At 36.8% G+C, this 21,547-nt stretch overlaps 1 protein-coding gene across 2 annotated transcripts; it reads right to left on the bottom strand.

Moving 5' to 3' along the window:
- Positions 1-458: 458 nt before the first annotated feature.
- On the bottom strand, positions 459-7,438 carry TAF9B (TATA-box binding protein associated factor 9b). Of its 2 annotated transcripts, XM_044235487.1 has the most exons (7): positions 7,339-7,438; positions 6,614-6,695; positions 6,174-6,310; positions 5,963-6,097; positions 4,864-4,939; positions 2,073-2,183; positions 459-1,217 (listed from the first exon to the last, which is right to left on the bottom strand). In XM_044235487.1, exons 1-7 carry the CDS (start codon positions 7,387-7,389, stop codon positions 1,057-1,059), a joined length of 753 nt encoding a protein of 250 aa, XP_044091422.1. In that variant the 5' UTR covers positions 7,390-7,438; the 3' UTR covers positions 459-1,056. The 2 variants fall into 2 exon arrangements, with proteins under 2 accessions (XP_044091422.1, XP_044091423.1); XM_044235488.1 differs by lacking the exon at positions 2,073-2,183.
- Positions 7,439-21,547: the final 14,109 nt, after the last annotated feature.

The following is a 21,547-nucleotide window of genomic DNA, read 5'->3' as shown; positions in this document are numbered from 1 at the left end:
GCCTTCTAGAGGAAGGAAAACCATTCTAGAACTTTCAGATCTGCTCCCATCTCATATATGATATCCTCAGCAACAAGCTAGAAAAATGAATTTACCAGTAGAAGGGTTCAAGCAGTAGTGATCGTAGCATATATGTATGTGGTAGAAAGGAAGAAAAAAACTTGCCCTTCAGTGGTTTTTGCCTAGGTCCATTGTAATTACACTTATCAAGGCAGATTTTAAGCTATAGCATCATCTTTGCTAAATTCAGAAATGTTAACTTTAGAAACATGAAATAGAATTACAGACCTGGAATATAAGATAAACTGTAACTGACCCCAAACTACGTGTTAAAGGCAGAGTAAAGCTCAGCATAAAAGGCAATGGATAAAACGCAACTCCTCTGGTATAAAGAGAAAAACAGTAAAGGCATGTAAAGCAGGTTTTAAAAATAGGAAAATGACACTGAGCTGTGTAACTGTACTATCTGGAATTACACTTTTAAAACGCTGTTTTAGCCTTCTGAGAGTATTGGGAGAAACTTAAGCCTCTGGGGAAGAGGTGGTACAGAAAATGAATGGGATTTAGAAATGGGGTTGAGGACATGGGAGGTTAGGGAACACCAAGAAACAAATACTCCAAATGAATATAAAACCCCTTCAAAATCCATCCTTTCCAAAAAATAAATACTTCCTAAATTTAGAGGTTTGGTCAAAAAAGTTGGTGAAAACAAAAATTACAACTATTTTACCCTATAAGAGAAAGTAGTATTTAAATGTGTATTAGAAATTAGGCTGTTAAAAGACTAGTCCACTGATCAGGCTGTAGAAACTGAAAACAATCATAACATTAATCAAAATACTAAGAAACAATTTTCTTGAGTCCTAATGAGAAAACACTGGTATGGTTACCTAAGATATCTAACAATTTAAAAAAATTAACAGTTTAAGCTAATAGGAAAAATAAATCTACATTTAAGTTTTCTAAGATAAAACTTGAGAAGGTAGAGAATATTCTAGTTCAGTACAGTGGGCTCCAAACCAATTACACTTCTGAAATATATCTTGATTGTACTCCCTACATAGTATCATTATCATCATCATCTTCATGTTTTCTCTTCAATGGGTTTGATTCATTGGGCATGTTCTGTGATGAAACCATGTTGGTAATAAGAATATTTTTGGGCCCAATTATTGAAGGATTAATCAGAACATTCTGAACTGCAGTTGTTGCAGGAACTGTAAACAGGAGAAAACACTCTCAAACTGAATCACCCAAAATCAGAAACATGGTAATTAGTAGTCAACATGGCCAACTATAATTCTGATAAACAATTTTAATAGCATGAATTGCAACCACATCATAGAAACTTGGGTATTTATGCTGCATTACAAGTTGAATAAAGTTTTTTTAGTACTTGAAAGTACTTAAACTAGTATCTAGACACATTAAAGTTTTTTTTTAACTACCTAAAATTTTAGTTAGTACTTAGCCATGAGAAGCAGTGCATGGGACTCACCATGGAACATACTAAAGGCACATATTCAGGGTCAGGAATCACATTTCCCTTAATATGCCAATATTTTATGTAAGTAGTTTACTATGTATAGTTAGGTGTTACAAGATATAAAATGAAATACATGCAGTAAAAACTGTACTATAACAGTTCTACTTACATATTACTCCAACTTTACTCCTTCCATGAAGTGAGTAAAGGTATAATTTTTGTCTGGTGTACACTATATTATTTTCTTGAGCTTTAACCTTAAGTGCTTTTCCCTGCAGATGCCTTATATTTGTGGACTCCAGCTTATTTTAATTCAGTGTTCTTTGAGAATCTGATGGTCATACTGAATACTGTTCCCCTCCCAAAACATTATATACATGTAAAATTTCATAAAATTTTAGTAGTGGGCTCATTGACCCTTTTGAAGAACCCACATGATTGCCATCTTCTGGGATGCAATTAAAACAACTCTTGCTATAGGAATACAAACTGTTCTAGAATTACAAGTTACTCTCAAATTTTAAAATAAAAAAAAACTTAGAAAAGAACCACTTTAAAATCCCCCCATGCATGCCCATCATGTTACCTGATTTGACAGGTGTGGACTGAGAGGGTGGAATCTGCACTGTATATCTTTGGCTTGTCACTGACACTGGAGGTACAGCTTTATTTGGGACAGACGCTGTTTGCGGGGTTGCTGTGGTTGTAATTAACAGACCATGTTAGTTACATGACTTCCATTATATGGGTTTATATTCTGCACTCCTTAGCTTATTAGAAACTGCCTTCAAAGTACAGGGAACTGATGAAAGGTGAGAAAAAAATCATCCAAAATAAGCAAAGTACAAGCTCAATAAATTAGATGCTAAACGTTCAGGATAGCATAGTGGTAAAGAATGTAGGCTTTGGAGCCTACCTACTTGAGTTTGAATCTGGGCTTTATCACCTACTAGCTGGGTATCTTTGGGAAAGTTACTTAATCTTTTAGTACTTAAGTTTTCTCACCTGTCAAATGGGATAACAGTTACTTGGATTGTTGTGAAAATTAAATAATTAAAATAATTTCTGTAAAGCTCTTAAAACAGCATCTGACACTGAATTTTAGCTGTATGAAGTTGTGAAATTAAGTGTCTAAGCTAGCAGAATAAAGACCCAAGTTTGGTATTCATTATGTTAAATGGCACTTTTAATCTCTGTCTTTTATGAGAATTAGAAGATGTCTACTAGGCTTGTGAAGCTAAATCAACATATATCTAACAAAAGCCCATCAAATATACCCACTTGTGGCACCCACGTGGGTATCAAGTATTTTTTTTAAGCAAAAAGGGATGTTGGAGATAATTTAGTCCACTCCCCCATCTTAATTCTACCCATTATTCCAGGTACAACTCAGATACCACCCTATTTTATATAATACTCTTGATTTGCTCAGAAGTCATTGCCTGCCTCTGTAATTCCCTTGTCCTAGAAGCCTTTATCAGTATCTTACCCTGTTCACTAAATTACAAGCCTTGGCTGACACTTTTTTATCCATAGAGCTTATGGTTTTTGTTCCTTAACTCCTAATAGGCACACAACAAATTTTTGCTTAATGAATGAATTCTGCAAGACTCAAAGACATACACAGACATCATAGCTCTCTTAAAAAATGCATTTATGGAAACATGTCTCTTCCTAGTTTTTCCTTTGGGGATACAGGCTTTCCATACATCCCTTTCCCCTGGAACCAGCAGTCTTCCCAGGGAAAAGCTGCCAAAAAAAAGTACAACTATCCTTCCTAGGGACAAAGAGAAAGCCTAAATGGGGGAAGAAAGCTCACAGGTACCCAGGAATCTGGCTTTAGTGCTTTCTCTCCCCAGCTCAGGAGGTGAGGCCTTACTCTAACATATCTTCATTCTTAGGCACGTTTTCTGATGCATTAAGGGTCAGTTCAAAGAATTACATCAAGGTTAGTGAAACAATACTCTATATTTTATTTTGTCAAGGAATTCACAATATATGATTTCTTGGCCATTATCGCAAGGATTTGTTAACATTTAAATAAGTATGGACTTTCATCTTTAAAATTGAACACAGCAGATGCTCAGATCTCGAATGCTTTATAAAATTCATTTTTTAAAGTTTAAAACTAGTATCTTTAATGCTAGATTTCTGCAGCTCCCTCAGTATAGATTAAAAAAAAATCTCTAAAGTATGCAGAGTAAATTTCTAACTGGGATAAAAATCACAACTGACAACTAAAATTGGTTTACTTGTCAACATGTGTAATGGTTTACCACAGCCTAGAGTTTAAAAAAAAATATTTGCTGAAGTAGTATGAATCTGCAGATAAACAGTATATGACCAAAAAGTCACACAAATTATATATGCAAATTTCTGTCCACAAAGATATCATGCAGGTAAATTAGAAGTGTACAACTAATACTATATACCAGGTTGGTTTTAGAATGTTGACATGAGAATATGAAGAGATTTTCTACACACTGCAAAAAATCAAATGCTGCTTACATTAGAGCTATATGACATCTGTAGGACTCAAGTTGTAAGCCAAAAGAGCCAAAAAAAAAACCCCAAACAAAACAAAACAGGTCAAAGAGAAGGATTCTTTCTGAAAATATTTGGGTTATGAAAGAAATCTGGCAGGAATATAGGACCAAAAAAAGTCAGGAAATCTAAATCCATTTTGTTTTCCTTATTCCCTGAACAATAACATTAAAAAACCCCATAATGGTTTCTAAATACCATTCTCCATTAAAAGGAACCAGGGCTCTTAGGAGAAGTGGCTGATAGAGCTGGGGTAAACAAAATTAAGGGGAGCTTAGAGCATCTTGTGCCAGGAAACAAGAAATACTCCAAAGAATGATGGAGACCTGTCACAAAGGGCACAGGAGACAGCTTGAAGGGGCAATATAGTTGATAATCTTTTGAAAAAAGATGAAAAACAATGATTTTTTTCTTTGAAATACTTAAGCTTTTTGTACATTTTAAACTTTTTTTTGGTTGCATTCTCTTTCCAGCTTACTCAAATTAATTTCTCAAAACAAGCAAGCTATTGCCATGAGTGTTTGGAAACTTGATTTGTATAGAAGGCAGAAAAAAACACAGCTTAAATGGTTTTTGGTACCTAGTTTATACCACCAACAATGCTGGGTAATGTCTAATTCTGTACTCATTTAGGATAAGATACTCCTTGTGGCTTTCTCATTTTGAAATCTAATAAAAATACATATTTATAGTTTTACTAGAGGACGAGTAAATGTATCAATGTCAACATACTTTTGGGAATTTCTGAATCAGCTTTTGACTTGGATTATAGTTCAAAATCAAGTGCTGAGGCACTTCACCAGGAAGAAAATGCATTTCCTTCTCTCACTTACCTACAGTAGGAGTGGAAGGTCTGCTACTAACAGCACCAACACTTAACCGCGGTACTAGTCTTCCCTGGTTAGGTCCCTAGGGGATTTAAAAAAACTACTTTTAATGTTTAGATCTGACCCCTAAACTTAAGGAATGAAGTTAAGATTGTTGATGTGAGTTATTAATGGATAACCCTTGGCAAGAATGTCCTGTTTTTGTTCCATTAGTGTTCTAAATCCAACATTTAAACTAGGGTCTTCACAAACATCTATATTTCTACAGAAACATGGATATGAGCACACAAACATAAAATTTTTTATAGTATTTAGGTTTAGGGTAGAGTCTTACTTGGGGATGACAGCTAATACCCTTCATGATTTTTAATCTTAACTAGTTAATATCTTAACCTAAAAAGAAAGATACTCTCTTAGGGCAGAATGTCAGACAACAAAGGCAGCTAGCTGAATGTGGGGAAAACTTTTTCATTGGTGGGAGAGCCTTAGGTCAGTTTCAGAAAGCGAGTCCAATTCCTCATGGTATACCATTTACTCTGTTACCAGGTGCCACAAACAACTGAAAAATACATAAATACTGGGAGTTATGTAAGATTGTGCAGTTCCTAATGACAGGTGCCAAGAGGTTATGATACGGGTTTCTTGGGTCTGATGTACAGTGTGAATAAATGCTTGCTTGCAGCTCTTAGCCTTTTTCAATCAATGAAGCGCTTTTTTATTAATGTTTTTCTTTGTAACGTAACGTTACAATGTTACTCCTAATAGGCACGGCAACGTAAATACTGGGAGTTAACGAGTCCTGGGAATCAGTCCCAGATTTGCCACTAATTCCATAGGTGACTTGAGGATTAGTTCCCTGATGGGAAAATTAATTGTTGAGTTAGATGAACACTAAAGTTCCTTTTCACTCTAAAAATCTTGCACCTTGTATTTTAACGAAGTAGCTAATTGCAGACATGGTATTTTCAAGGCTATACATGTAAAAAAATCCTAGTAAAGCATCTTAGTCTTTAACCCACTAATCCATCTACAGGACTATGCATTTTACAAATTCCCCTAACACATACCACCTTTTAAAAAAACTAAGCTGACCAAAAATTCTTACCTTTTTAATTAAGGACTTCAGCCTGTAGTTTGGAGCTGTTAAGCAGTATCTGTCAGGTGGCAGTCTGGGTCCTGCATATGGCTTAATCAGTGGTAAAGGGGTTTGATTTTTCTGCCTTGCAATATCGAGTAAAAACTAAAAAAAAAAAGTCCTTATTAGAACTACAATTAAGAAATTTTATGTAAAATGAACTTCAAATAAGTTTGCTCACATCTCTTGGAGGAGGAGAAGTAAAAGATTGATCAGCCCGACACTGGATTGCCAGTCTCACATCATCTGCATCAACATTAGGTTTCTTAGCATGGCTTGAATAAATTTTTGCATCATCCAGAATTGTAGTCACATATCCTTTAAGAACAAAACATAATGAAGCATTAAAACAGCTTAATATTTAAGGTCACTTTTCTTAACAGGAGCTTCTACTGACTTCTAGAAAGTTTGTGAAATTTGCTTCTAGTATCTAATTGTCCTATCTACATGGCCAATTTTAAACAGATAGCACGGTATAAATAATACTGTCCCCTTAGCTTGAGCTCTCTTACTGCTTTAGGCTGCATTCTGTGATACTGTTCAAGCAATTTAGTTGAAAATGTTCCTAAGATAAAACAGTGTTTTCAAATTCACAAGTTAGGCAAATTTTTGTTAACTTACGGAAAGCAAATTCCAACATTTGATTTATAACCCTTGGTTCATACTCCGTAATTCCCATATCCTTCAGGATTTGTGCCATCACCTGTGGATTCGAATAAAAACGCCAGATGCATAATCTAGGTACTGGAAATCAAGACTGGACCAAAGGTAGTATTTATGATAAAAGTTCCCCCTTCTCTGGGCTCCAGACTTTTACTCATATACTTTTCCTCTCCAGTGTCAGGGTCACACCAAAAGCCGTCCTAACTAACCTCTGCTGAAAACTTTATTTTTTGGCGGGGGTGGGGTGGGGTGGGGTGGGGCGGGGGCAGAGAGAACAAAAAGGCCCGGGTTGGCTTTCCCCAAGAAAAGAGAGGGGAGGCTACAGCTGGTTGTCATTTTCCGATGCGGCGATGGAAGCTCGCAGCAGAATACTGGACGCGAGAGTCAGGGCTCTCAGACCTGGCGAGACGACAAAGCGTTAGGGGCCCAAGGCCCAGGAGACAAAGCTGGGTGGCTGGACTAAACACTCCGGCGGGCCTTAAGCCACCCCCTAAGCGGGTCTGCCGGGGTTGCGGGAGAAGTGCCCCGGGGTCCAGGGCACCCCCGTATCCCACTCCTCCTGGTCGCCCCAATTGGGCTGAAGCGGGCACGCGAGCCCGTCCTGAAGCCCTCCGCCAGGGCCTGCCTCCCGAGACCCTAGCCGCGCCTAGCTTCCTGCCCTGCCTCTCATCCTTCGCACTTACCAAGGCATCTCTCGGAGCGTTCTTAGGAGGCGCCATCTTGCCGGACTCCATGTTATCCTGCCCCTCGTCATCCGGGGAGAGAGGGCTTCTCGCCCGCTCCTCGCTCAGGCTCCACCCCTGCGGGGTGTGGAAGGCGGGGTTACAGAGCCGGCCAGCAGGCTGCTACTTTGAAGCTGCTACTCAACCGGGTGGAGTTTGAGGGTAGCAGGGCTATCGGTGGAGCGCGGGCTCAGGAGGATTGGAATGGACAGGTGAGTCTTCCCTGAGGAACCCTCGGCCAACACTTGGAAGAGCCAAGAAGCTCATTTTTCTAGAGCAGTTCTTCAGGAAAATGTACCAAATGGGTCACCTTTGTCTTTTCTGGGACCCCTCCTCACGCCTTCGCTGCTGCTACTCTGGCCCTTTCCATTTCCCTGCAATGCCCGCAGGGGCTCCCTCCACCTGCCCCTGTGATAGGGTTGGGGGGGGGCACCCAGTTAAATTTGTCAGATCCACGACGGATACATTTTTCCTAAAGTCTATCTCCAGTATTACATGGGCTATACTTATCTACAAAATTATTTGTGGTTGATCTCAAATTTAAGTTTAACTTGGCGTTCTGTATTTTTCTTCAATAATTTGGCAACTCTACCGTATAGCCTGCTCTCCACACAGCAGGCCTTTGGTCAGCTCTCATTATACTCGAAGCCCTTCTATTGTCTCCCATTTCATACTGATGAAAAGCTTAAAGCCTTTGTGGGCCTGCAAGATTCTCTGCTAGAGCCTCTCCAGCCTTGTCCCTTGGCCTTGAGTAGTTTCCTTTCTGTCTCTGCTGAGGCCCTCCAAGGGCTGTCACTTTGCCTCACAGATGCCTTCCTCTCCCCAGTCTCCACACAATAACCTGAGTGACTTAAAAAACAACAACAACAACAACCAAGAAACAAACGTACATCAGTTAAGCATCTCTGGCTTAAAGTGTCTCTTAAAGTATTCTTTCTTATTCCTCCACAATCCACCAATGCCGTACTGTTCTCCGTCCCAGGAAGAAGCTCTCTGAGCTACCCAGACCAGAAACAGCAATTACCCATGTTATGCAGACCCCCTCCCCGCAATCCACACTCATTCTATAGCAGGTCTAATCAGGGCCACCTCCCAAAGTCGCTCCATGTCAGTCTGTGCCTCCACATCCTCATTCAGTGCTACCATGCGAACAGTACAAACCAACAGCCGTACTCATGCAAGACTAGAGAAATAGGTCCTCCTAATAGGGCTATCCTACATTCTTCACACAACCAAAGGGATCGCTTAGTCATAAATCACATAATTACATTCCTTTCTTTAAAACCTTCTAATGGCTTCCTTCACAAAACAATTTTGTACTGATTTCAGGGAGTTAGCAGACCCTTCAGTTTTGGGCACCAGCTTACCTCATCAGGCTTATCTGAATCAGTCATCCACCAGGCAGCCATCTTGAATTTTGGGCAGCAGCCCCAAGAACCACGTGTTCTTTAACACATTGTTTCCATTGGGAACCCTGAACCCTGAACCTTCCCGCAAACACCTTTCTCAGCTCACTTTGAGCAATTACTGTGTAAGACTAAAAATGATTTTCTCCCTTTGGACTAGGTAGTACATGCACAAGGTACAAAGTTCTAAAAAATACATTTAGAAAATAAAAAGAAACCCCCTCTGGCTTATTCCACCCACTAATTTATCTTTCATAGAAGGCACCACAGTTGACCAGTATCTTGTCTATGTAATTTACAAATACCACCTTTTTTATATTTTGTTCCCCCATCCAAATGGTGCTATACTGTTGGGGTGACCAACCTTTAGAGCGCCAGCAAAGGACACAGCTATACTAGATGAAAAGACCTATAATATGTAATAAGTAATTGTGCAGAAGTATTATTACTTTAAATAAAAATATGAAAATAAATGTTTACTTAAAATTGTGTTTTTCTGTATTATTTTTCTGTTACATGCTATTATTTAAACAACAGTAGGACTAGTTAATAGTTAAACAATTAGTATGAATAGTAGGACTAAGTACTTTGTACATTTCTATCCTGTTACAGCAATTTAGTTCTTGAATATTTAAATTTTAAAAGTTGTAATGTATATTCTTAGTATATATAAATGTAAGACTTTTAAAAAGGAGAATGTAAATACAAGATGTATGATGATTTAGACATATCTGTAGCCCATATTTAGTGAAAAATAACAACAAAATGTTTTTTTTTTACTCCGTGGTACAGTAGGATATTTTTACTCTTTCTGTTTCTTTTCCAGTAATATTTCTCTGAACTGCCTGCAGCCATTAGGACATCTTTGTTTTCTTTTATGTAGTGGTAAAACTGCATATAGTCTAACATAATATTCACTTTGATATGCATCTCTGGCCTTATTGAGCCCACATTAGACTGATTCTTGGTGTCAGTCCAGTGTGGTGCCATAACCTAAACGACCTTTCAAAAAAAAGTGTTTGAAAGTGTAATATTCCTCAGCAGTACTTACTAGCAATAGCAGGTTTTTACATATGTAGGAGTTAGTTTTCAGTTTTCCAGAAATGTCTATTCACTTAGTACTAGAGGCTGGTCTTGGTAGACCTGCTATTTGTCAGTCAGGCCCTTTACATCTATACATTCATCCTATGGGCTGCCCATGACTAATATGTTCACCATTTTTTAACATTCCAAAGCACATTAGATGTCATCATAAATTAAACCTTTTTTTTAACCCCCTCAGGGAAAAAGGTTTTAAAGCACAGAGGTAATTTCAACTTACGAAATTGAAGTTAGATTCCAACTAAGTTAAATTTTAGTAAAGAAATGAGAGTCCTGTTTAACTTGAGTGCCTTTCTGGAGAGTTTTTGTTGTTGTTCTGAAGTAGTCTTACTTCTAAAAACTCAAGTCTTTTTTTTTTTCCTGTATGAGTTTTTGTTTAGCCTACACATAACATCAGGCAGCTTGGATGCAGTTAGTTCTTTTCAAGTCTCCATATGGCCTCTTCAAAGATTACCAAGCAGTTTTAGAGAGACAGCATATACATCTCTGTTTTTCTGTAATCCTTTCAACATTCTCATCCTCAGTATATTTACAAATTAAAGGACATTTTCCTTGTCCCACATTTTGAAAGCAAGTTTACAGCAGGCCAACATTTTTAACACCTTTTCTATGGCCAGTAACAATAATAAGCATCATGTAAGGCACATGTTTTATGGAGAGTATTCCTTCCATTTCAGTACAGTATAAAGTCTCATTAGGTGCTTTTATGTATTTTGAGAGAACTTAAAAGTGGGCAAAACATCATTATGAAAGCTTCAATAGCCCAGGTAAGAAATCATGTTCCTTTTTTTTTTAAGCAGTATTGTGTACAAGATGTATGTACACTTAGCAGATAAGATCTTTTCATTTTCTTTGGTACAAAGTTTATAGACTGAATGGAATATGTCAGCCTTTACATTTATGCTTGAATATGAACATAGATGAGAAAAATATAGTTTGCATTTGGACAAGATATCAATTTTCTTTTGGTTTGGGGCACCTAAGTGGCTCAGTCAGTTGAGCATCTGACTTTTGAGTTCAGCTTTGGCCCTGATTATGGGGTTGTGAGATCAAGCCCTGCATTCGGCTCTCTGCATTGGGTGTGGAGCCTGCTTAAGATTGTCTTTCTCGGGGCGCCTGGGTGGCTTGGTGGGTTAAAGCCTCTGCCTTCGGATCAGGTCATGATCCCAGGGTCCTGGGATCGAGCCCCGCGTCGGGCTCTCTGCTAGGCAGGGAGTCTGCTTCCCTTCCGCTCTCTCTGCCTCTCTCTCTGCCTACTTGTGTTCTCTCTGTCTCTCTCTGTCAAATAAAGAGATAAAATCTTTAAAACAAAAAAAAGATCGTCTTTCTCCCTCTTCCTCTGTTCCTCCCCCCACCTAGAAATATTCTTTAATTTTTTTATAGTATTCTAAAAATTAAGGTATAGTTGACATACATATAAGTTTCAGGTACACAATGTAGTGATTAGATATTTTTATACATTATGAAATGATCGTGACAAATCTAGTTACCACCTGTTACCATACATAGTTATTACAATGTTACTGGCTATATTCCCTATGCTGTACTTTACACCCCAGTTACTTATTTTGTGCTGGAAGTTTGTACCTCTTAATCTTCTTCACCTATTTTACTCATCCCTCCCAACCCTTCCCCTTTGGCAACCACCAATTTGTTCTCTGTATTTATGAGTCTGTTTCTGTTTCTTTTTTTTTTTTTAAATAATACTCCACATGTAAGTGAAATTATATGGTAATTGTCTTTCTCTGTCTTAGTTTACTTAGCATAATACTCTCTAGGTCCATCCATGTTGTCACAAATGGCAAGACTTCACTCTTATTTATGGCTGAATAATAGTCTATTGTGTATATATACACTACATCTTCTTTGTCCATTTATCTATTGATGAACATTAGATTGCTTCCATATCATGGCTACCATAAATGATGCTTCAATAAACATAGGGACACATACATCTTTTTGAATTAGTGTTTTTGTTTTCTTTTTTTTTTTAAGATTTTATTTTATTTATTTGAGAGAGAGAGACAGTGAGAGAGAGCATGAGCGAGGAGAAGGTCAGAGGGAGAAGCAGACTCCCCATGGAGCTGGGAGCCTGATGTGGGACTCGATCTCGGGACTCCAGGATCACGCCCTGAGCCGGAGGCAGTCGTTTAACCAACTGCGCCACCCAGGCGTCCCAGTGTTTTTGTTTTCTTTGGATAAATACCCAGAAGTGGAATTGGTGGCTCATATGATACTTCTATGTTTAATTTTTTGAGGAAACTTTTCCCCTTGGTATATATTTTTTAATATGATGGTTTTTTGCCACTGAGTTGTATGATTTCTTACCTTTTAAAGATTTATTTCAGAGAGAAAGGGAGAGAAAATATCTCAAGCAGACTCCCCACTGAGTGCAGAGCCTGATGCAGGGCTCAATCTCATGACCTTGAGATCATGAGCTGAGCTGAAACCAAGAATTGGACACTTAACCAACTGCACCACACAGGAGTCTTGGTTTGTATGAATTCTTTATAGATTTTGTATATCAACCCATTATCAGATATGTCATTGGCAGGTATCTTTTCCCATTTAGCAGATTGCCTTTGTTCTATTGATGGCTTCTTTTGCCATGCCAAAACTTTTTAGTTTGATCTAGTACCAGTTGTTTATTTTTGCTTTTTTTTCACTTTGCCTGAAGAGATAGATCCAGAAAAATAATGCCAAGACTAATGTCCAAGAGTTTACTGCCTGTATTTCATTTTAGGAGTTTATGGTTTCAAGTTCTTTAATCTATTTGGTTTATATTTGTATATGGTGTAAAAAGTGGTCTACTTTCATTCTTTTGCCTGTTGTTGTCTGGTTTTCTCAACACCATTTATTGAAAAGAGATGGTCTTTTCCTTACTGTAAATTCTTGCCTCTTTTGTCATTGAATTTTGACCATATAAGTGGGTCTGTTCTTGGGTTCTCTATTTTACTTCATTGATCCATGTATCTGTTTTTGTGCCAGTGTCATACTGTTTTGAATACTATAAGCTTTGTAGTATAGTTTGAAATCTGGGAGCTTGATACATCCAGCTTTGTCGCCCCACCCCATGTCAAGATTGCTTTGGCTCTTCGGGGTCTTTTGTGGTTACATACAAATATTAGGATGATTTGCTCTAGCTCTGTGAAAAATTCTCTTGTTATTTTGATAGGGATTGCATTAGATCTGTAGATTGCTTTGGGTAGTATGGACATTTTAACAATAATGGTTCTTCCAGTTCATGAGCATTCTTTGTATTGCCATCAATTTCTTTCTTTTTTTTTTAAAGATTTTATTTATTTATTTGACACAGAGAGATCACAAGTAGGCAGAGAGGCAGGCAGAGAGAGAGAGAGAGAGAGAGAGGAGGAAGCAGGCTCCCTGCTGAGCAGAGAGCCCGATGCGGGACTCGATCCCAGGACCCTGAGATCATGACCTGAGCCGAAGGCAGCGGCTTAACCCACTGAGCCACCCAGGCACCCCCATCAATTTCTTTTATCAATGTTTTACCTCTTTCATCTCTTTGGTTATGTTTATTCCTAGGTATCTTGTTATTTTGGGTGCAGTTGTACATGGGATTGTTTTCTTAATTTCTTGTTCTGCAGCTTCATTATTGGTGTATAGAAATGCAATAGATTTCTGTGCATTGATTTCATATTCTGCAAATTTACTGAATTTGTATATCAGTTCTAGCAGGTTTTTGGTAGAGTCTTCCAGGTTTCCTATATATAGTATCATGTCATCTGCAGATAGTGCAGGTTTTCTTCTTTCTTACTGATTTAGATGCCTTTTATTTCTTATTGTCTGATAGCTGTGACTAGGACTTACAGTACTTTGTTGAATAAAAGTGGTGAGAGTGGATATCCTTATCTGGTTCCTGACCTTAGTGAAAGGCTCTCAGTTTTTCCCCATTGAGGATGATACTAGCTATGGGTTTTTCATATATGGCCTTTATTATACTGAAGTTAAGTTCCTTCTAAACCTACTTTGTTGAGGGTTTGTATCAGGAATGGATGTTGTACTTTGTCAAATGCTTTTTTCCCATCTATTGATGATTATATGATCATATGTTTCTTCTCCTTTCTTTTAGTGATGTGATGTATCATGTTGATTGATTTGCAAATATTGAATCTACCTACAATCCACGAATAAGTCTTATTTGATTGTGGTGAATGATCTTTTTAATGTACTGTTGAATTCATCTTGCTAGTATTTTGTTTAAAATTTTTGCATCCATGTTCATCAGGAATATTGGCCTGTACATTTTTTTAGTCATGTCTTTATTTGGTTTTGGTATCATGATGATGCTGGCCTCATGGAATGAATTTGGCAGTTTTTGTTCCTTTTGCATTTTTTGGAATAGTTTGAGAAGAATAGGTATTAAGTCTTCTCGAAATGTGTGGTAGAATTTGCCTGTGAAGCCATCTTTTTGTTTGTTGGGTTTTTTTTTTTTTGATTACTGATTCAATTTCTTTGCTGATTGTTGGTCTGTTCAAATTTTCTGTTTCTTCCTGTTTCAGTTTTGGTAGTTTATGTTTCTAGGAGTTTTTCCATTTTTTCCAGGTTGTCCAATTTTGTTGGCATATAGTTTTTCATAATAATCTCTTATGATTGTGTTTCTGTGGTATGATTTCTTCTCTTTCATTTGTGATTTACTTAAATCTTTCTTTTTTTTCTTGATACATCTGTCTAGAGGTTTATGTATTTTATTGATTTTTTTCTTCAGAGAACCAGCTGCTTGTTTTCTTTGATCAACAGATCAAATTGTTCTTTTAGTTTCTATGTTGTTTATTTCTGCTCTAATCTTTATTATTTCCTTCCTTCTGCTGGTTTTAGGATATCTTTGTTGCTCTTTTTCTAGCCTCCTTAGGTTGTGTATTTGAGATTTTTCTTGCTTCTTGAGGTAGGTCTGTAATGCTGTATACTTCCTTATGACTGCTTTTACTGTATCCCAAAAGTTTTGGACCATTGTGTTTGGACCATTTTCTTTTATTTTTGCATTGATTTCCATGTTTTAAAAAATTTCTTCTTTTATTTCCTGTTTGAGTCATTCATTCTTTAGTAGCATGTTGTTTAATCTCCATGTATTTGTGGTCTTTCTGGATTTTTTTTCTTGTGATTGAAGTCTAGTTTCATAGTGTTGTAGTAGAGAAGGTGCATGGTACAACTTCAGTCTTCTTGAATTTGTTGAGGCTTTTTTGTGTGGCTGTTTTGTGATCTATTCTGGAGAATGTTCCATGCATACTTGAAAAGAATGTGTATTCTGCTGTTTTAGGATGGAATGTTCTGAATATATCTGTTAAATCCATTTGGTCCACTGTGTCATTTAAAGCCATTGTTTCCTTGTTGATTTTCTGCTTAGATGATCTGTCCATTGATGTGAGTGGGGTGTTAAAGTCCTCTACTATTATTGTATTAATATCAATGAGTTTCTGTATATTTATTATTATTTATTATTTTTTAAAGATTTTTATTTACTTGAGAGGGAGAGGCACAGCAAGAGAGAAAACATAAGCAGGGGGAGTGGGAGAGGGAGAAGTAGGCCCCCTGCTGAGTAGGGAGCCTGATGGTGGGCTCCATTCCAGGACCCTGGGATCATGACCTGAGCTGAAAGCAGATGCTTAATGATTGAGGTGCCCCTCTTTATGTTTATTATTTATTGATGCATATATTTAGGTGCTTCCAAGTTGGGGGCATAAATTTTTATAATTGTTCATTCTTCTTAATGGATGGACCCCTTAATTATCATAGAAATGCAATAGATTTCTGTATATTGATTTTGTTTCCTGTGATATTGCTGAATTCTTGTATCAGTTCTAGCAGTTTTTTGATGGAGTCTTTCTGGTTTTTATAGAGAGTAGTATGTCTTCTACAAATAGTGAAAGTGACTTCTCCCTTGCCCATTTAGGTGCCTTTTATTTCTTTATGTTGTCTGATTGCTGTGTTATGTTAAAGAATAGTGGTGAGAGTGGACATCTCTGTCTTGTTCCTGACTGTAGAGGAAAAGCTCTCAGTTTTTCTGCATGAAGAAAGATATTAGCTGTGGGTCTTTCATATATGGCCTTTATTATGTTGTGGTCTGTTCTGTCTAAACTTACTTTGTTGAGGATTTTTATCATGACATGGCTGTTGTACTTTGTGAAATGTTCTTTTTGCATCCATTGAGGGGATCATATGGTTCTTATCCTTTCTTTCACTGATGTGGTATATCATGTTGATTGATTTGTGAATATTAAACTATGCTTGCAGCCTGGGAATAAATCCCATTAAGTCTTTTTATACTTGTTGAGGCCTGATTTATGACCTAGTAGCACCTTTAGGGTTTTACCTCAGCCAAGAACACTGACCTTTGTTTTAATTTTTTATTAAATTCCAGGCTTTAAGCCATGCTGGTTGTAAGAACTCAGGAAAATCAGCCCCTCTCATTTTCCCAGTCAATGACTTTGGGGAAGTGTTCTTCTTATGCATTCCCATTTGTTCCTCTCTCTTGCCTTTCTCCATGACCATGGCTCCCTCCCCTCCACATCACCTGTGATACATTTCAGTTCCAAACCACATCTCTATACTTCCTGCCTTCTTCAGTGTGGCTTTCCCACCCCCCTTTAATTGTGGAATTTATTCTTTCAGTCTTCAGCTTGATTTCTGGGGTATTTAGAATGACTGGATAGTTATCAAGTCATGTTTGAGGGATGAGATGAGCCTAGGGTCCTCCTACTATGCCACCATCTTAGCTCTTCACCTCAATGCAGCTATTAAATTAGTTATACCATTACTTTTATAATTATTCATATTATTCAATAAAAGGAGACTAGAAAGCCATCACCAAATTGCTAATTATAATTATTTTTATTTTTTATTTTAATTTATTTTATTTTAAAAGATTTTTATTTGCTTATTTGAGACAGAGAGAGAGTATAAGTCAGGGGGAGGAGCAAATGGAGAGGGAGAAGCAGACTCCACTGAGCAGGGAGCCTGATGCAGGGCTCCATCCCAGAACCTTGAGATCATGACCTGTGCTGAAGGCAGATGCTCAACTGACTGAGCCACCTGGGCACCCCTAATTGTATATTTTTATTTGATAGTTCTACAGGTGATTTTTATGTTTTTTAGTGGTGCATTTAAATTTTTCATATAAACACACATTCCTTATGTAACAATAAAATGCAATGCTATTATTTAAAAACTCACAAAATATAAAAATAAAAAGGCATAGAATAACTTTATGTTACTTACTGTATCTACATTTTTTTGTATTTTATTTTATCTTTTTAAAATTTATTTATTTTTAGAAAAACAGTATTCATTATTTTTTTTTCTTTTTCAATTTATTTATTTTCAGAAAAACATTATTCATTATTTTTTCACCACACCCAGTGCTCCATGCAAGCTGTGCCCTCTATAATACCCACCACCTGGTACCCCAACATCCCACCCCCCCGCCACTTCCAACCCCTCAGATTGTTTTTCAGAGTCCATAGTCTCTCATGGTTCACCTCCCCTTCCAATTTACCCAAATTCCCTTCTCCTCTCTAATGCCCCTTGTCCTCCATGCTATTTGTTATGCTCCACAAATAAGTGAAACCATATGATAATTGACTCTCTCTGCTTGACTTATTTCACTCAGCATAATCTCTTCCAGTCCCATCCATGTTGCTACAAAAGTTGGGTATTCATCCTTTCTGATGGAGGCATAATACTCCATAGTGTATATGGACCACATCTTCCTTATCCATTCGTCTGTTGAAGGGCATCTTGGTTCTTTCCATAGTTTGGCGACCGTGGCCATTGTTGCTATAAACATTGGGGTACAGATGGCCCTTCTTTTCACGACATCTGTGTCTTTGGGGTAAATACCCAGGAGTGCAATTGCAGGGTCATAGGGAAGCTCTATTTTTAATTTCTACATTATTATTTTTGATCCTTTTCGTTTCCAGCCTTCACTCAAGTCTGCTGATACTCCTAATTTATCTCCAGACAGTGCCCGATAAACACTCTTGTTTTCAAAGTTTGAGATTATTTAGAAGTTTGAATTTTACACCCTTACTTAAGTAAGTGTATTTTATAACCATAAGTGGTTATGTAATCCTTAACCTTTGTGTTTTTCATAGTAAAATAACTCAGTGTGACTTAGCCAATTTTTAACAAACTCACTCTTACAATGTGATCAAACAAACTAAAATATCTAAGCAAGGGTGTGAAACAGAACTGAGCAATGCTTTATCCTTCTTTTTTTAAAAAAAAGGCATTGTGGTTTTTCTAGGCATATTATGTTGGTCAACTGACTTGATCAAATGTAAAATTATATTGTCCAAATTATTATATACTCACTTTGAACATATTGATAGTGAGCATTTTCGTAATTTTGTTCATTTGAGTTATACATTGAAAATTTACTCTGTGCCAAACACTGAATGAGGCGGTTAGGATATGAAGATAAAGCCACAGTTCTTTCCCTGAAGTTCACAGTTTAATGGAGAAAAACGAAGAATACTAATGAAACACAGTGTGATAAGTGCTGTAATGGATAATGTAATGAGTTCTTTGTCATGTCATGATGTTAAGATTTCCCTCACTGCCTTATAATAGCTTTTGATTAGAAAAGTACATGATTGGATGTAGAATGTAAACAAATAGAACAAAAAAAATGGGGTAAGGTGGGTAAAGAACATTAATGAGAAGAGTTATTCCCAGATTGGTGCGTGAGTAAATATGAGCCCAAAAAACCTACCTCACCAAAACAGGTCCCCAGAATGAAATAGACAAGGAACTATTGGTCTAATGCGTAGATACTGTTTTGGGAGTCAGGCACCCAGGGTTGATTTTAGCTGCTGTCCAGCCAAACAGTGATGCAGCCACCAAACACAAAAAGTGGTACATACTAAACATTGAGAAGATTGACAGACAAGCCAGAGAGGGGGAGAAAGTAAGTGAGCAGTCCAGAGAGATGAATGTAATAGGATTTCAATGGTAAAATAAATCAATATTGATTTCAGACTCTCAAAAATAACTGCCTTACATTTATCTCATCAGTCAGCAGTACTTAGAAGGGGTGTGCTAAAACTTTCTATCTCCTCATTTTTCCAGGAAAGTAGGAGGGTCATCTCTGGTCCTTTCATGGGATTGCTAGCTTAATGGATAAATAATATGTAGAAGAACTGGTGCCCAGATTACCCTCTTGGGCCTGCAGTCATGATTATTAAGGAGACAGGAATTTATTTTCTGGAATTTCTAGCTATTTAATAAATTTTACCCATTTTTTTGTACATTTAGTATTCACTAGAATACTAGTGTCATGCCTCTCAGTTATAGTATTTGAGAGTAGAATCGTGTATAATCATTAACTTTCTTTTTTTAAAAATGTTTTATTTATTTATTTGACAGAGAGAGATACAGTGAGAGAAGGAATGCAAATGGGGGAATGGGAGAGGGAGAAGCAGGCTTCCCGCCAAGCAGGGAGCCTGATGGATGCAGGGCTGGATCCCAGAACCCTGGGTTCATGACCTGAGCCAAAGGCAGATGCTTAATGACTGAGCCACCCAGGCGCCCCCTTTCTGTTGCATTCCTGACAGATGTAGCTCTCAAATTGGTAATGATGAGAAGTTAAATTCAAGAACCTTGGAGCAGCCAATTCCATTGTTGGAGCTTTACTTGTTAGGAAAACTTTCCTATTGTGAATTGAAACCGACTCCTGGTACTTTTACGGTGTTGATTCTAGTTCCACTCTAGGCAGCTAGAATCATTGCTTTCACTCTGCAATAGACAATCTTGCTTGCTTATTTTTCTTCCTTGCCAAAGAATAGTTTTAGACCAGGTACTACCATTGACCACACAAAGATCAGGTTATCAATCTGTACAATAAGAATAATCATAAGGATGGAGTAAAGATGAATGAGATAGTATCTAATGATCCCTCAAAGAAATTATGAATACATTAGGAGAAAGGAGCTTCACCAAAGCAATTTAATATCATATGTGATTATTTAATATTTAGGTTGAATCTTGGCATTGAAGAATATTACTAACAAAACAAGCATCTAATGAGATTGCACAAACTTCTTATTCATTTTTCTGAAGTTGCTTCTCAACTCATCCCTTAACTGTTAAAATCATATTCTTTTACTCAGAATTCCCGATTTTGTTCTCTAGGGCATAATTCAACTTGTTTATAATAAAATTAGACCCCTTTGTCACTTCAAAGTAGATGACTATAACATCAAATGAAAGTCAGGGTTTTCCAGAAACTGTTAACTCATATCTAGATAATAATATATTTTTTAACTTTTGGAAGCATGATGAAGATTTTTGTAAATAAGCTCATAAAGATACATTTTGATTCAAATTAAAACATCTGATTGCCTCCTCTATGTGTAGAAATTATATTGGTTAGATTGTCCTCAGCTTCAAGTAACAGAAACTGTCTCAAACTATCTTTTTTTTGACCAGTCATTATCATTTTAATTTTCATGATAGCTTTCCCTTTTAAAAAATATTAAATATTTAAATAAATTTAATTTAATTTTTAATTAAATTTAAATTAAATTAAATTAAATTTTAAATTTTTAAAATTAAAATTTAATTAAAAATTAAATTAAAATATTAAATATTTAAAAATATTAAATATTAAAAACAGACTCCTACACAAGCAGTGGGCCAAATAAATCACACGGGAAATAAAAATATGTCTCAAAACAAAAGAAAAAACAAGCATAATATTCTAAATCCCATGGGATGTAGCAAAAGTAGATTTTTTTAAAAAAGATTTTATTTATTTATTTGACAGACAGAGATCACAGGTAGGCAGAGAGGCAGGCAGAGAGAGGAAGGGAAGCAGGCTCCCTGCTGAGCAGAGAGCCCGATGCGGGGCTCTATCCCAGGACTCTGGGATCACGACCTGAGCTGAAGGCAGAGGCTTTAACCCACTGAGCCACCCAGGCGCCCCAAATGTAGATGTTTGAGTGAAATTTATACTATATAAATTTAATGCTAGTATTAAGAAATGCTAGTATTTAAATGCTAGTATTAAGATAAAAACAACATTATGCCATAGGGAACTAGGAAAAGAAGAAAGGTAGCTGAAAAATTAGTAGGGGATGGAAATAACAAAGAAAAATCATAAATAAATAAAATAGAAACCAGAGTAAACAATAACATAACATTGAAAGTAAGGACCAGTTTTTCCAAAAAATAAATTTGACAGTGCTTTAACTACATTAACGGAGGAAAAAAGATGACTCAAAAAGCAAAATGAGAAATGGAAGGGAAAACAGTACAACAGATGTAACAGAAATACATAGTGAGATGAGATTACTATAAACATTTATATACTAACAAATCAGATCACTTAGAAAAAAAAACCAGATAATTCCTAAAAAGGCACAAGTTACTGAGATTCAGTCATAAATCTTGAATCTAATATATGGGAAATCATCTTTGACCAATAACAAGAATGAAAGCTGACTTAGGACTCAAAAATCTCCCAGCACAAAAAAGCCCAAGACTACATGGTTTCATTGGAGAATTCTAGCAGACATTTCAAAAAATAATTACAATCTTTATCAAAATTTTACAAATAATAGAATAGAGGGAACACACTCGAAAGCATTCTATGAGGCTAGTATTACCCTGACACCTAAGTAGGATAAAAATAACACAAGTACAAA

Source organism: Neovison vison, chromosome X, assembly GCF_020171115.1.
Source record: "Neovison vison isolate M4711 chromosome X, ASM_NN_V1, whole genome shotgun sequence".
NCBI classification, from domain to species: domain Eukaryota; kingdom Metazoa; phylum Chordata; class Mammalia; order Carnivora; family Mustelidae; genus Neogale; species Neogale vison.
The sequence above is the reverse complement of the archived record's forward strand: the minus strand, read 5'-3'. Positions and strand labels throughout refer to the sequence as shown.

Coding starts and splice junctions, on each gene's coding strand:
- TAF9B (XM_044235487.1), bottom strand. CDS start 7,389: ATGGAGTCCGGCAAGATGGCGCCTCCTAAGAACGCTCCGAGAGATGCC. Junction 6,696..7,338: donor ACGCTCCGAGAGATGCCTTG/GTAAGTGCGAAG, acceptor TCGAATCCACAG/GTGATGGCACAAATCCTGAA. Junction 4,940..5,962: donor TGAAGTCCTTAATTAAAAAG/GTAAGAATTTTT, acceptor TAAATCCCCTAG/GGACCTAACCAGGGAAGACT.